The sequence below is a fragment of the Castanea sativa genome, chromosome 1 (assembly GCF_040712315.1).
Source record: "Castanea sativa cultivar Marrone di Chiusa Pesio chromosome 1, ASM4071231v1".
Taxonomy (NCBI): Eukaryota; Viridiplantae; Streptophyta; class Magnoliopsida; order Fagales; family Fagaceae; genus Castanea; species Castanea sativa.
In genome coordinates this window covers 2,930,756-2,947,093 of record NC_134013.1, presented here as the reverse complement: position 1 = coordinate 2,947,093, position 16,338 = coordinate 2,930,756, and the positions used below count along the sequence as shown (strand labels likewise).

The 16,338-nt window shown below is 34.2% G+C and overlaps 1 protein-coding gene across 1 annotated transcript; it reads right to left on the bottom strand.

Annotated features, from left to right (window-relative positions):
- Positions 1-8,312: 8,312 nt before the first annotated feature.
- On the bottom strand, positions 8,313-11,400 carry LOC142621783 (cytochrome P450 81C13-like). Its single transcript, XM_075795147.1, has 2 exons — positions 10,438-11,400; positions 8,313-9,084 (listed from the first exon to the last, which is right to left on the bottom strand). The coding sequence occupies exons 1-2, from the start codon at positions 11,347-11,349 to the stop codon at positions 8,464-8,466; spliced, it is 1,533 nt and encodes a 510-aa protein (XP_075651262.1). The 5' UTR covers positions 11,350-11,400; the 3' UTR covers positions 8,313-8,463.
- Positions 11,401-16,338: the final 4,938 nt, after the last annotated feature.

The following is a 16,338-nucleotide window of genomic DNA, read 5'->3' as shown; positions in this document are numbered from 1 at the left end:
AAGGCATGTTCTTGAGTTCGCAAAACGGCATATGCTATTCTAAGGGTAATGTCATACTAATGTAATGTCCAAGATTAGTGGAAAACGGAATATTACAGCTAGAGCAAAGGGACGAAACCATGGCCATGGTTGCATTGTAGGGACCAATAGCTTGGATTTACAAGGGGTAACAAGAAGTTTTGAGTAGGTACATATATAATTCAAGTGGGATCTAGAGCACGGTATAGTCTGGCGGGCCAGTGTGCTCACTCTGAGGGGAGGGGAAGATCTTGTTTGCAAGAAGAGAGGTGGGTAAGAGATAAGCCTGGTTCTTTCACATCCATGTTATAAGAGAAAATCTTATCAACAACCAGAAAGTCTTATTATCAATCATGAATCATGATGCATGTTTCATGGCGGATGGGTTCGATTGTCCCTACAATGCATTGAATAATGAATGAAACGTACCCCACCACCACAACCACCAAGCCAATAATACACAACCATCTCCTGCAAATATGCAAATTTTATATTAAAAAAAAAGGAATATGCATTAAAAGCGGCATAATGCACTAGTGAAAGAGGAATCAAGCGCGTCCCATTTTATTTGAAAGTAATGAAAGCATTTCCTGCAAATAATAAAATAAAATATATTAAAATAAAAAAGGAAGAAGAAAAAGAAACTAAAAATGGTCCATAAAAAGGAGTATGTGTTAACAGCTGCATAATATATATACTAGTGAAAAAGGAATCAAGCGCATCCCATTTTATTTGAAAATAAAAAAAGTACTTCCTGCAAATATGCAAAGCATTTATTATATTAAAATATGATAGGCCAAAAATGTATTGACCCCTTTGGTAAATTAATTAATTAATTATCCAGGTTAATTAATTAAGTCAATTTAACATGCAATAGTGTGGTAGCACAAACAAATCACCAATTAAACTAAATGCAGTGAAAAATAAATTTGACACAGTGATTTGTTTACGAATGAGAAAAACCTCCAAGGCAAAACCTCACCGGGTAAATTTAAGGTCACCACTCTCGAGAATCCCCTATTATCAAAACAAGCGGTTACAAGTAAAAGGAATCTTAGTACCTAATATCAACCTACAATTGAACCCTTACCCCAATACCCAATTGAACTTGTATTGTAGTGGCAATCTCTCCTTTCAATGCATGAATTCTAGTACGTGACTAACCAATGATGCACGGATCCCAGTACGTGATTAACACACCAACTTGAGGAAGATGTTGGTTGCAAAATTCTTCAATTCATCAACATGAAGATCACGAAACTCCTTGGTCACAAAACCAATGGTGTAAAGATGGAATAGCTTCTACAGAGATAATGATGAATTAGAGCAATTTCTGTCTCCAGTCGCAATATGCGTGTTGGATTCTCCTTGAGACCTTGAGATAGCTCTTAAAATAATCTTTATATATGTCTAGAGTTATGACAAAGAAACCTTACACAAATACACTTGGATATGCGTGTAATCAGATCTGAAAATTCTAATTTCGTAATTCTCAACAGATACAACTTCTGTCAAGCTTCAACATTAATCTTCACTTATTTCTTGAATAGACTTATATGGCTTTAACACTTTACTTGAACAACATGTTTCTTGAAGTCTTAAGTTATCTTAGATCTACCCAATTACAAGTAAAGTGCATTTTGTCAAAGGATTAGCCAATTACATCAAATATGTCCCTAACAATCTCCCCATTTGAAAAACTGTGACAAAACCACAACAAACAAATGAATCATGGGAGAAGTCTTAAATCACTAAACTCATAATCACTTGTTGAATTACAAAACAAATCTAACCCTAACACAAACTCCTGAAAAACTTTGTAAGAAGAGAGTTCATGACATGGTACACTTTATCAACCTCTCTTTTTGAAACGCTTAAAGAAAACTCATCAAGGCATCTTGTGTGAAACAAAAATAAAAGATTGCATATATAAAGAAACATATTTATAAAGAGAGAAAAGAAACAACATATTGAGAGATGGGTGAAGAACAACATATATATATATATATATATATATCAAAAGATAAGTACAATGTATGTCATAAATGGTCACAAGACCAGTATACATGAGGTAAAGGTAAATAAAGAAAAGAAATACATAATAACCTCACTACATCCCTCAAAAAAAATGTATAGACACTCCCCCTAACAAAAATGTCCTATACTAACTCTCCCACTAAGAACAAGACTACTCTCATCCAAAACAAGTCCCCATTTTTGTCACGAATGACAAAGGGAAACTCACTGAGAGAATCTCATCATCACTAGAAGAGCTAGCATCCTCATCACTATTATCACTATCCTCATCTGCCGAACCCTTTGGAGAAGGAGATGGAGAGGGAATGAAACCACCAAGCTGAGCCTCTCGTCGCGCTATTCAATTGATACGAGTGTTCACCTAATACAACTCGTCAGAAACAGTGTCAAGGCGAGCATTTATGCGCTGAAGCTGCGCCATGATGGCCTCTAAGGTCACATCACTGCTCAAGGAAAAAGAAGCAGAGGTGGAAGGAACAACAGAAGCTATAAGACTAGTAGACTCCACACATGGCCGCTTTGGTCAAAGCTGAGCCTTGCTCCACCGAGCAGAACTGGCATTGATAGCACCCATGGTGGTGAAGTAAGGAGAATCAGGAATGGGAATGGAAAAGTGGCAAAGGATCCGCGTGATAGCCGAAGGAAAGATGAGTTTATCACATGTCGTCGTATCTTGATAGACATCAAGGATAAAAGTGATGAAGTGAGAAGGGAAGTCTATAAAGAGGTCCTTAAGAAGAGATAAAAGAAAACGAGCACGAGGTTTTGTGATAGAGTTATAGTGAGACGACGGAGTAAAAATGAATGTCATCACCATGTTAAGGAACCTCGAGCCTTTGGCAAAGGCTGAGCATGGGGTGTTTAGCTTACCACCCCAAATGGAAGGTGTCTCACAAAAGTGAGACAGAAGCTTTTCTCTAGACACCATCCTAAGACGCTCACAACCGGGGTAGTTAGGATGCAACCCACAGGACATGTAGTACCTCGGAAACAAGCTTCGAGGTAACTACAATACGTATACCTCAGAATGTCGTGGCAAAACGAGGTGCATCAATATCGATACCGTGTATATTGAAGTAGAAATCCTGTATAAACATGGTGAGACATCTCAGAGGTTTCTCTAATAGAGACACCCAGCCTCGAGTCCGAATGACGGCGGGGAGAGGAGTGTTGGTAAAATTCAACAAAATGACTTGGTGTTCCGAATGAACAACATGTCGCTAAAAGTTCTCCGAGAAGTCCTTTCAGGCATTTTCATCACGGAACTAAACGTGAATAGGGGTAAGAGGATAAGAAGAAAATGATGACCCAGAACCACGAAGAGGGTTTTAAGCCAGAATGGATTTGTGTTTGGGTGCCATAACGTAATCTATTAGAGAGAGAGAGAAATGACAAAAAACACATAACAAACAGAAACATAGAATGGAAAGAAAGAGGTACGTATGCATGAAATATGCATGAACATGTGACGTGTAAAAATAAATACATCATAGGCAAAACTCAATCCCAACCTATCAGCACACAAACCACATTTAATCAAACACAAATCTAAAATGCATGAAATATGGTTATAATGCAATGAGAATGCAATGCATGATCATATAACATTAATTTCACAAAACCCAACCCAAAAATTTCAAGAAAAACTCAAAAATCCCAAAAATTTTGAATCACCCTAAAAACCTAGGTCTAAATGCATGAATGCATGAAAAAGAAGAAATTGAGGAAGCTTACCAAGTGATCTGAACTTGATATAGGCCGAAAAGATGAAGGGTTGAAGGATTTGGGTAAGGGAGAAATATTTGGCGCGAGAGAAAAGATTTTCTATCGAGAGAGACAAGTGAAAAATGAATCTGATTCGCACCTTTGATATATAAAGAAAACACAACTCGATTGATCGAAGTATTTGTCGAGCACTAAATCTCGACAAAAGTGATCTGTTAAGGTGCTATCGAGGATCAATCGATGGCAAAAATACCTTGATGGATCTAGAAGCTGTCGAGAATCTATCAGTCAAACAGAAGGTTGCTCGACAGATTGAAGAAGCTGTCAAGAATCTATCGAGAAGAAACTCGAAAACCTCGTTGGATCAAGATTGCGTTAAGATCTGTCGAGACAAGAAGAAAACGGGGTCAATAGAAGAGAATCTATCGAGGATCTGTCAAGAAACTGTCAAGCCTAAAGAAAGAAGTTTTTCAATGAGGAAAAACACAAAGAGATGGATGCAACAAACAAGCTACTGAAACAGAGATCCAATCAACATATTGAGCTCTCAAAACATCTCTCAACATAATTGCAAAGCATTCAGAGAACCAAAAAAAAACACACACACATACACACACACTAAACAAGTCTAATCAATTTTATTTTTCAAAAACAAGTTAAGACAGTTTAGTGAGCGTATATTAACACATGTATTTCTTGTAATGGCCAAATCACATTATACCTACATATGTATCAAAAGTAGGAAAGAATTTTTGCATGTTGTGTGTGAAAACATAACAAGTTTATTCAAGTTTCTCATATTATGACGATTGGAGATATGAGAGAGTCAAAAACACTCACACACAATCATAACTGTTTGATGGGGACTATCACCTTCGAGGTACATCCTATAACTCTCACATCTTCTAGAAACACGCTTGCAACCATATTTAAAAGCATTTTAATTCTTTTTGCTTTTATTTTTCTTTACATATTTTCTTTTTGAACATATTATACATAGGCATATATAGAAAGAGAAGAAATACCCAATTATGTAAGCTAAAAAATCACAATTTTGCTATGCCAAAACACACAGATGTTATACATGATTGGCAGGCTTTAGTGGTGAGATGGTTATTTATGTCTTTCTCTTAGCATTTTCTAGTCCTTCTCGTCAAAAAAAGTAATATGAGTATTAAATGTAAAAGAGACAAACTAAATCGTACTCATCACAAACACGAGCCACAAAGCTCACTTGCTTAGTTATACATTAAGATGCTCATTTAAAATACAAGAGATACAAAGTTTAGAAAACTTTATTTCAATGGTCATCCAAGGTACACAAGTACCAATATACACATACAACACTATTTTTGTATTTTTCTGATTTTTCAATTTTTTTTATAATTTTATGAAAAACCAAATAAAACAAAACTGAAAACACACAAACAAAAACATGTTAAACAAATAAAGTATAAAACTAGACTGACTCAAAACAAGAAAGCAAAACAAACAAGTAATGCAACATCATATGGGGAGAGAGAGAGAAAAAGTGACTAAATCACTTTAAGCCTTTTTTCCTTCCACACTTTAGAAGAAACTTTCCTTTAAGCGAACTTTTGATCCGGTGGTGAAGGGGAAGAATTGAAATCGTTCAAGTTCGAAAGGAATATGAGGGCCTTAAGAATATCTCCAAGAGGGGCCAGAGAGGATGGAAATTGATTCTGGTTTCCAGGAGAGAGCATACTATTGCTATACTATTGCTTTGTTGAGTGGCTAACCACTTGTAGCAATTTGGACGAGTATGCCCTAAAGCTCCATAGTGATGACAGAGATGCGGCTTCTTTGGTTAAGACTTCTTATTTTTAGCATTATTGTCTCTCTTAGCCCTAGGGTTTCTAGTCTCTTTATTCTTTATCTTAAGGGGTGCTCCTAGAATAGATTTACCATTGTCAATGTTTTCACTAGATGTATCAATTTTAGATTCATTGTTCTCAGAAATAACATTATTAGCAGGTGACACAAAAACAGTTCTACTAGAAGAGGCAATATTAGAAGAGTTAGAAAATTCATACCCCAAACCAGTTCTGTCAAAAGCTAATTTTTAGAGGTTTAGCATTTCATCTAGCTTTGCACTGGAGGTTCTCTCCAATTGAGCTCAAACTCGGAACAACTCTGCTTCAAGCTTCTTGGTTCTTTTAACCAAGAAATTGTTCTTAAAACACCATGCTCCAATGACTTGGTTGGCTTCATCAACCTTGTTAGAGAGCTCCTCTCATTCCAACTCCACTTCACTAAGCTTCTTTGCATAGGCTATATGGATATCATCCTGATCATCCATCTTCTCGAACTATGATTCATTAAGTCTTCTTCTTCATCCACTTCTTCTATGATCCCCTCTGTAGGACCAACTATAGCAGTGAAGGCATTTAAAATTCCCTTATCATCACTGTCCTCTGACTCGGTATTAGGTTCGGTGTCACTCAAAGTAGCAACAAGAACCTTACTTTTCTCAATTGACTTGCGATATGTTGGACATTTTTGTTTCATGTGTCCAAAACCTTGACGTCCGAAACATTTTGGTCTGGAGGGAATAATGTATTGACTGCCATCCTTAGCATCATTTTTTCCTAAATCTTGGCTCTTGAATTGAGAAGAACTGGATTACTTACGGTCCTTGTCGAAGCCTTTCACATTGGCATTCTTCATGAACTTCTTGAATTGCCTTGTGATGTAAGACTTCATTTTGGAATCTTCATCATCTGAAGGCTCATTAGTCTCATAACTCTTAGCCTTCAATTCCTTGCTCTTGTCTTTGCTTCCTTTCCCGAGTCTGGTCAAACCCAATTCATAGGTTTGCAAGTTGCCAATAAGCTTTGTCAAAGGAATGGAGTCAATGTTCTTCGACTCATTGATTGCCGTAATCTTGGCATGAAATCTCTGAGGGAGAGATCTGAGCACCTTTCTCACAACCTTGGGTTCGAGAATAGTTTCCCCAAGACTAAAGGCTGAGTTAACTATGTCCTTGAGTTTGGTATAGAACTCATCAAATATCTCATCCTCCTCCATCTTAATCTCCTCAAAGTTGGTAGTGAGCCTTTGAAATTTTGAATTCTTGACAGCCTTAGTCCTTTCATAGGTTGTCTAGAGAATGGTCCATAATTCCTTCGCAGTATCTGTAGAGGATATCTTCTTGAATTCCTCATTGGTGACCGCATTGAAAATGGCATTCAATGCTCTACTGTTGAAGTTCACCATTTTGATCTTTGCATCATCCCAATCAGCTGGCGCTTCCTCTGGCTTAGTCTAGCCAATCTCCACAGTTTACTACACCTTCTCATCTAAAGACTATAAGAAAGCTCTCATGCATACTTTCTAGTATACATAGTTAGTGCCATCAAATAAAGGAAGTATAATAAAAGATTATCCTCTATCCAAGACAAATAAGGGTCAATAAATCACACAATAAAGATTAACCCTAATCAGAGTGTGACCGCTCTAATACCACTTGATAGGCCAAAAATGTATTGACCCATTTGGCAAATTAATTAATTAATTATCCAGGCTAATTAATTAAGTCAATTTAACATGCAATAGCATGGTAACACAAAAAAATCACCAATCAAACTAAATGCAGCAGAAAATAAATTTAACATGGTGATTTGTTTACGAATGGGAAAAACCTCCGAAACAAAACCCTACCAAGTAAATTTAAGGTTACCACTCCTAAGAATCCAATATTATCAAAACAAGTGGTTACAAGTAAAAGGAATCTCAATATCTAATACCAACCTACAATTGAACCCTTACCCCAATACGCAATTGAACTTGCATTGTAGCGGCAATCTCTCCTTTCAATGCACGAATCCCAATACATGACTAACCAATGATGCACGGATCCCAGTACATGACTAACACACGAACTTAAGGAAGATGTTAGCTACAAAGTTCATCAGTTCATCAACATGAAGATTAGGAAGTTCATCAACATGAATAATAGATGCAAAGCATTTTTTTTCATATTAAAATAAAAAAGAAAGAAGAAGAAGAAACTAGAAAGAGTCCATCAAAAAGGAATATATGTTAATTAACAACTACATAATGCACTAGTGAAAGAGGAATCAGGCACATCCCATTTTATTTGAAAATAACAAAAGCTAATAAATAAATATCTCTTTAACTAAATATTGTACGATTTTCCAAAGAAAAAAAAAACAAAACAAAACAGATCGATTGCAATAAAAAATACAACCTCAATTAATGCACTTTGGCGTTCGTTAACTGGACCTATAAAATAGGGTGTTTTATATTATCCGTCTCCAAACTAATACGTCACCTTATTGGTACATGCATTTTCTTTCCACATAGAGAGCATAATAAAAATTTTGTATATTTTTTTCATTAAAATGAAATAAATAAAAAAACACTAAAAAAATATAAGTTAAATATTATATAAAATCTTTGAGATTACAGTCTCACATTTAATTCCCCCCAAAAATGGTTGTGTCATGAGTGGGCGGAAGAGAAAATGAAAGAAAGAGCAAAAACCAAAATTTTACACACTAGTTTTGTCCCATCCATCTATTATTCATAAGAGAGTTTTATTACAATCTCAATAAATTCAATCCACAAACACAAGGGAGGTGGGGGGGGATGGGAACAAAAGAAAGGAAGTTTATCACCATGAATAACATGGAAAATTAATCACAGTTGAGAGAGGATGCTAGTCATGGAATGGCATGGACTGCAAATAGCCTCCAAAGGCTCAGCCTTTGACAGAAGAAACCCTAAACTTGGGTTCATGTTGACCATCTCCTTCCCAACCCTTTCCCAATCAAAACACTGAATGAGTGCACCCAATGCCAATGATAGTACCCGCAAGCCCATGGTTGAACCAGGGCATGCCCTCCTCATCATGCCAAATGGAATATATTTGAACCCTTCTCTTTCCTCATTGATTGCTTCAAATCTCTCTGGCTTGAACCTAGTGGGTTCCTCCCACAGCTTGGGATTCCTATGCATGAACCATGCATTCACCAACAAAATTGTCCCTCGTGGTACATGAAATCCCCCCACAGTGCAATCTTTTGAGGAAAAATGTGGTAATAAAAGTGGTTGTGGAGGATACAGTCTAAGTGTCTCGTTGATGACACAACGAAGATAGGGAAGTTTGGCAAAATCTGAGTCATCAAGCAAGCGCCCACTTCCAACCTGGTTATCAATCTCTACTTTAACCTTCTGCAATACCTCTGGATGATTAAGAAGAAGTGACATTGCCCATTCCATGGTTGTTACTGTTGTATCTGTTCCCGCAACAAACATAGTCTGAAGCACATGTGACATTACCCCGTTAATTGCCCATTTCAAATTCAAAATTTATTCTAACATTACTTGAGCGTTATATATGTACATATATAACGCTCAAGTAATGTTAGAATAAATTTTGAAGTAAAAGTTTGAAACACCTCTTATAAATCTAAAGGTGTATCTAGTTCTACATTATTTAAATTTTTAAATATAATGTGACAATGTGTAAACCATTAAATTAAAAAAAAAATCTTAATCCTAAAACAAATTGCTTTATTAATCTTAATTTATAAAGAAAGTTATCCCATTTCAATAAAAGCAAAGTTATAGGCACAATAAAATATCATAACATTTTTAAATTAGCTTGTTACTTTACACATGGGTCCACAACAATAATTAATTAAAATTTTCTAATTACCCATGTATGAAGTAGTTGACTAATTTAAGAATACTGTAAATTGTTGAGAATTTTTGTTGCATCCTTAGAATAATTAACTTCAATTTTATCTTATTTTCAATCAACATTCGATTGGCAAGCGCAATAAATAATAATAATAATAATAAGAAACCTTCTCCCCTACCTGTTTTGCAATACTTTCACTAAATAAATAATCAACAAATGCATCCAAATGCATTATAAGTTTCATTTAATAAATATTTGGAAAGTTTGAGTTTTATTTAGAGGATAATTAACGTTAAATAATGAATTAATGGGTGAAGAAGAATGAACCAAACATAGATCTTTTTGGTCTTGGATATTGTACCCATTCCAGTTACCGTTCTACTAAAACATCTAAATAATTATTTTGATTCATGTTAAAGTTTATATTAAATATTACAAATTTAAATATGTATTTAATATCAAATTTTTTAAAATTTTAAAGAGTTATACTAATAAGTGTCCTTAAGACAATAATTAACAATCCATTTTAAGAAAGTTTTAATATCACTTTTATGATAAATGAAAAAAATTGTCAAAATATTAATTTTTTTTTCTTTTCTCATAAAAATTTTCTTTAAATAAATTATTAACCATTACCTTATGAACGTTCATTAGCTTTTCTCATTTTTTTTAGATAATATAACATTAGTCTGTTTCAACTTTTAAAACACCATACTATTTATTAAAAATAAAATATTTTTAAAAGTCAAAACAAAATAGTACTAAACTACTAATTAGTATATGTCAAAGCCTTTGTAACTGAATTGGTACCTCCTCATGTATAAAGTGCTTGGAGTTTAGGGGATAAAGGGTTCGAGATGCGGGATTAGCAGCATGTTATAATTATTTCTCAAAAAAAAAACCTACTAATCAGTATATTTATTTATTATATTAGTGATAATAAATAAAACGTTTTCCTATTAACTTACCAATAGGATGCTTTTGATGACATTATCTGAATAGAATTCAGGTTCTGATTCCCGGACATGCACCAGAGTTTCAATCAGTGTTCCCTTTGTTTCCTCATCCACAATGGTGGCGTTATTCAAAGAACTGGTTTTCTTTTGCTTTATCTCGTCTATCAAACGCCCTAATACTTCATCTCTCTTCCTCTGCAACCTTATCATATCCTTCTCCAACCCTTTGTAACCAACCCACCTTAAAACTGGAAAGAAATCACACATATTCATTGCCAAGTCTGCAAAGAAATTCTCCTTGAATTCTTTGAGAAGTTCTTTTCCCACATCCATGCTTTCAACTTCCTTCCCAACACATGGCTTGCCAGTAACTATTCTCATTATTATATTGGACACCAAAAGTGAGAACAAATACCTCAACTCCACCTTTTGGGGTTCTATGTTTGAAACTTTATATAGTTGGCCGAGAAGAGAGTGAACTTCCTCTTCTCTAATGATAGAAGACTTTTGAAGGCTGATATGAGAGAACACCTCAACAGAAGCAAAACGCCGAATGTTTCTCCACAAGTTGCCATATGGAGCCCAAACTGGAGCTGTTGAGTTGTAAGTAAAATGCTTCCCAGCCATGGTGGGAGGTCGATTTGCAAAAACTATGTCATTCTTGGTTAAGCATTCTTCAACAATGGAAGGAGAAGATACAACGAGGATAGGCCTTGAACCAAATTTGAGATAAAGGATTGGTCCGTATTGTAAGGTTAAGGTCTCCACCGTTTTATAGAGAGGTGGTTTGAGAAGGTGGAGGTGGCCGATTATTGGTAGAGAAAATGGACTTGGTGGTAACTTTTTGTTACGGTTGTTTGAAAGTTTGATAATAATGAAAATGGTGGAGAGGAGCAAACCAAGGTAGCAATATAAGTTTTCCATGGCGAAAGCAGCAAAGTAGCTAGCTCACGAGTGAGAGTTTGCCAAGAAGGGAAGAGATATAGTGTGGATTAACATGATTAAATGATGTTTAACCAATCATTAAAAAAAAGTACCCTATTACACAATAATTTTACACACACATGGAATACACAAATTCAGTACATTTTTGTTAGGGACATATGTTTATATAATTGATTAATCATTTGATAAAATATATTTTACTTGTAATTAGGTAGATCTAAGATGTATTTAAAATTTCAAGAAACATGTTGTTCAAGTCAAGTGTTAAAGCCATGAAGATCTGACCAAGAAACAAGTGAAGAAGAGTTGTTCATTAAAACTCGACAGATATCTCGACAAAATCCTTTCTATCGAGATTTAATGTTGAAACTCGATACAAGTTGTATTTGTCGAGAATTATGAAATCAGACTTTTCAGATCTAATTACACGCATATGCTTATGTTATTGTGTAGGGTTTCTTTTTACTCAACCCTAAACATATATAAGGATTATTTTAAAGGCCGTCTTGCATGCATTGTGTGACCGAATATAAAAAGTGACTTAGTTCATTATTCTCTCTGAAGAAGCTACTGCGTCTTTATGCCAAGGGTTTTGTAATGGAACTTCCTAATCTTCATTATTGATGAACTGAAAAACTTTGCAGCCAACAACCTCTTCAAGTTGCTGGAATTAGTCATGTACTGGAATCCGTGCATTGAACAAAAAGATTACCGCTACAATACAAGATCAATTGGATATTGGGGTAAGGGTTCAACTGTACGTTGATATTTCAGGATAGACCATAGGGTTTGGTAAGATTTTTTATACTTATAACTGCTTATGATTGATAATAGTGGATTCTCGAGAGTGGTGACCTTAAATTCACCTGGTGAAATTTTATCTCGGTAGTTTTTTCCATTTGTAAACAAATTACATGTATTAAATTTATTTACCACTGCATTTAGTTATTTAGTTATTTATTTGTACTACCACACTATTGCATGTAATTTAACTAATTAACTTGAGTAATTAACTAATTTACAAATGGTCAATTCGTTTTAACCCAACAATCTCAATCAAGTATAAGAATGTGTATAATATAGTTGATGTACTGTTATTTCATTGATAAGAAAATTTATACCCATAAAATTTAAAACATATGTACAAAAACTATTTTTTTTTTTTTTCCTAAAGTCTAAGTGGCATCTCCGTGCACATGCAAATACTGCTTTTAGTCAGTAAACCTGTCTGATTGGATTCGAATATGTTTCTTTTATAATTGATGTCAATGAAAGTGATGAAATAATTGTGTGAGTTCCTGTGAAACATGTAGGAAATTGGTAGGCCTTTTACACTCAAACTCACCGACACACATATAGAAGAGAGACACTTGATCTCAAAGTAAAATAGATTGGCGAAGGAATTGAAGAGGAACGAACTTTTTTTGGTATTCTTATTTTTCCTCTTCACTCTTGGCTTGAAATGGAAGAAAATATGGATATCTTACACCGTTACACTACACCATATATACTATCTTAATTTCTATGGTAGACCTAATCATTTCTCTTTTGCTACAAAAACATTTGTTTACTAATATAGAAGTGGACGTTTGCTGGTGACGTATCAGAGTATAAATAAAGCTAACAGGATTAGTAGCAAGAGCAGAGGAGAAGCTAGCAAGATCAGAGGCCATAGCAGTGATCACAGTGCAGACACATCAATAGCAAAGCATAGACAAAACGACAATAAGAAGTAGTTTCTATACAGCATGTAGTTTAGTGTAGTTAGGTATTTACTTAAGTGACAACACGTGAGAAGGTTTGTTAATCCTGAAGCTAGCACGTGTGATAGGTTGTAAATTCTGTTAGTTAGTTATTTTTGCTTTCACACTTGTACAGACTAGTATAAATGTAGTTCCTGTAATCACTCTTATTAATTAATGAGAATATTCAATTATAATTCTCTGTTTTTTGTGATATGACGTCCTACCATGTTGTCTTAATTTTGTTTTGTTTACCGACTTCCGGCATTGCTAATATTTTTACTACTCCTAGTCCTAGTCCTGGCTAATAAATATATAAAGCTCCGGCGTATTACTTTTGTTCTTAATTAATTTTTGTAATACCTATCTGGACCAAGGTAGAACTTGGATATATATATATATATATATATATATATATATATATATATATATATATATATCTCCGTGTGTAGACACTTTTTTTTTCTATAAGAAAGATTCAAGTTGGCATGGAAATTTTCGATGAGCACGCGGGCATACACAGACAAATTGATACACCCGCAAGTACATACATATATAATATATTTCTCATGTTTAGATTAGCGTGAGGGAATGCATATCTAAGACTAGAAACTACTTGACAAAAGATTGTTTGTAGCCATTCCAGTTGTATTTGGGGATATACGCAAGCAATTTCTCGTATCTTTACCCGGAGTGAATTGTAACATACATGAGATAATTGCTTTACTGATTTTCTTATTAGGAAAAGGAAAAAAAAATGCTACTTGTCACTAATCAAAGTGCTATTGTTTGGGGATGTTTTGGACATTTTAGGGGTTTTGTTTTTGGTCTTTTTGGGCATTTGAGGAGTATTTTGATAAACTTGGATTTTTTTGAGGAATTTTGGTCATTTTGGAGGACAAGAGAATATTTAGGTCATTTTGAGTTAAATAGGTAAGCCACTAGCGTAAATGAGTTGGATAAATAATGGATAAATTTTCATTTAAATGTATAATAAATGAATAATTATGTACTCAACTCATTTATTACTCAGCTCAAAACTTACTCAATTGCTTCCCCTACTTAAACCATATTAAATTACATAACTTCATTCAATGTTTTGACGAGGAAAAGGTTAGGAAGAAGATAAATAAGCTCAAGTTTGGGATTTATTATGTCAAACTGTTCAAGGTTAAGCTTAAGTCATTTGAAGGCTGATATGAGAGACTTCAACAAAAGCAATACATAGAATGTTTCCATAGAAAAATCAACATCCATCATGATTTATATATTGAGACTCAACAGTGGTTTTGTTACAAGAACAAAACACACTACATTTACAATCTAAATACTTTGATGAGAAATAAGAAGAGAGATATTATCTTTGAGTTGTTCTCTACAACACCAAACATAAATGAAAATTTCTATCATTTGCACAAATGAGCCCTCACCCCTTTTATATAAACCACGAAAGGGTATGAAACTAAGAGATACAACTAGTCTTTGGCAATGGGCACAGCTCTTTGAAGTGGACTGCACTAGGCCCACCATTGGGTATACTCCATTGGGTTTGGTTTGGCCCAATATTTCTAACAGTTTCTTCACAAGGTCATATGGAGCCCAAACCGAAGTTGTTAAATTGACTGTAAGTAAAATGCTCACCAGCCATTGTCGCGGGGGGGGAACAATTTGCAGATACTATGTCATTCTTGGTTAAGCATTCTTCAACATTGGAAGGATAAGATATAGACAGTGAACCAAATTTAAGACAAAGGATTGGACCGTATTGTAACGATAAGGTCTCTACTATTTTATAGAATGGCTGTTTGGGGAGGTGGAGGTGGCCGATTATTGGTAGAGAGAAAATAGACTTGGTGGTAAATTTTTGTTATGGTGTTTTAGAAGTTTGATATTAATGAAAATGGTGAGGAAGAACAAAGCAAGGTAGCAATATAATAAGTTTTCCATGGCGAAGCTGCAAATTGTTGCTCACAAATGAGAGTGACGGATACAGGGAAAGAGAGATTTAGTGTAGTCTAGTCAAATGATTCATTAACGTTCATGCCACAAGTCATATCAAGTATCAATTATTTTTATCTAGTAGTATTAAAATCTTTCTAAAATGGTTTATTAATAAATTTTTTAAATTGCCCATTAACATGACCCAGAATAATAGAAAGAAATAGTGTAGACTCAATGATTCAATGATATTTATGAAATGGCAACAAATCATATCAATTATTATCATAGGTATTGTGTCCCATTCGAGTATTACCGAATTTTCCATGCATGAATGTGACGTGTCACTAATATTCTAATAAAAAAAGTAATTGAAATATTTTTTTATTTTTTTTATGTGATAATCAATTTGTAATTTTTTATTTAGTTTATTGTCATAACATTGAGACATGGTATCTATACAGCTAATTATTTTTCATTGCTAGGACCCATTCGTGGGCCTAACATGAGACATTGGTATCTATACAATTAATTTTTGTCCTAACTAAAATTTAAAAGTGACACACCGATCCATTCCCTTGCCGCTGGTAGTCAGTAAACCTGTCTGATCAGCTGGTAGGCATAACAAAAAAAATTTGTCGTTTTTTCCCTTATAATTGATGTTTATAAAGTGGTGAATTAATGGCGTGAGGTAATGAGAAAGTAATGTTTCTTCAACTACATCTTATTATTTCAAAATATATGAAAAAAGTTGTGCAAAGATCGTCTTTAATTTAGCATGTTGGAAGATATATATATATATATATATATATATATATATATATATATATATATATATATATATATATATATATATTTGGTGTTATTATTTCTCTCCACAATCTTGATTTGAAATAGAAGAAAATATGGATATCTTACACCATACTATCTAATTTTTACCATATTAAATTTCATAACTTTATTCAATGCTTTGAATTTTTTTTTTTATAATTTAATAGATATTAGGGTCTAGAATGGGAGATTTGAACCATAAACGTCTTTGTTAGAAACATCAAAAAGTTTTAGTTGAGCTACAAAATCATTAGCATGCACACTTTAATTGGGAAAAGGTTGGGAAGAAGATAGCGGACATGAGACCAGGCTTAGGATTTCTTATGTCAAATTTTCAAAGGTTAAGCCTTTGGAGGCAGTTTGTGCTTTGTGGTGCATGCACTACCATGATTAACATCCTCTCTCAACTTTGATCATGATTGTGCATAATTCATAGTGATAAGGTTACTTTCTTTTG

Excerpts from the sequence above, each read along its gene's own strand:
- LOC142621783 (XM_075795147.1), bottom strand. The coding sequence starts at position 11,349 with ATGGAAAACTTATATTGCTACCTTGGTTTGCTCCTCTCCACCATTTTC. Across the intron at positions 9,085-10,437 it reads TCATCAAAAGCATCCTATTG|ACTATGTTTGTTGCGGGAAC; the intron begins GTAAGTTAATAG and ends CATGTGCTTCAG.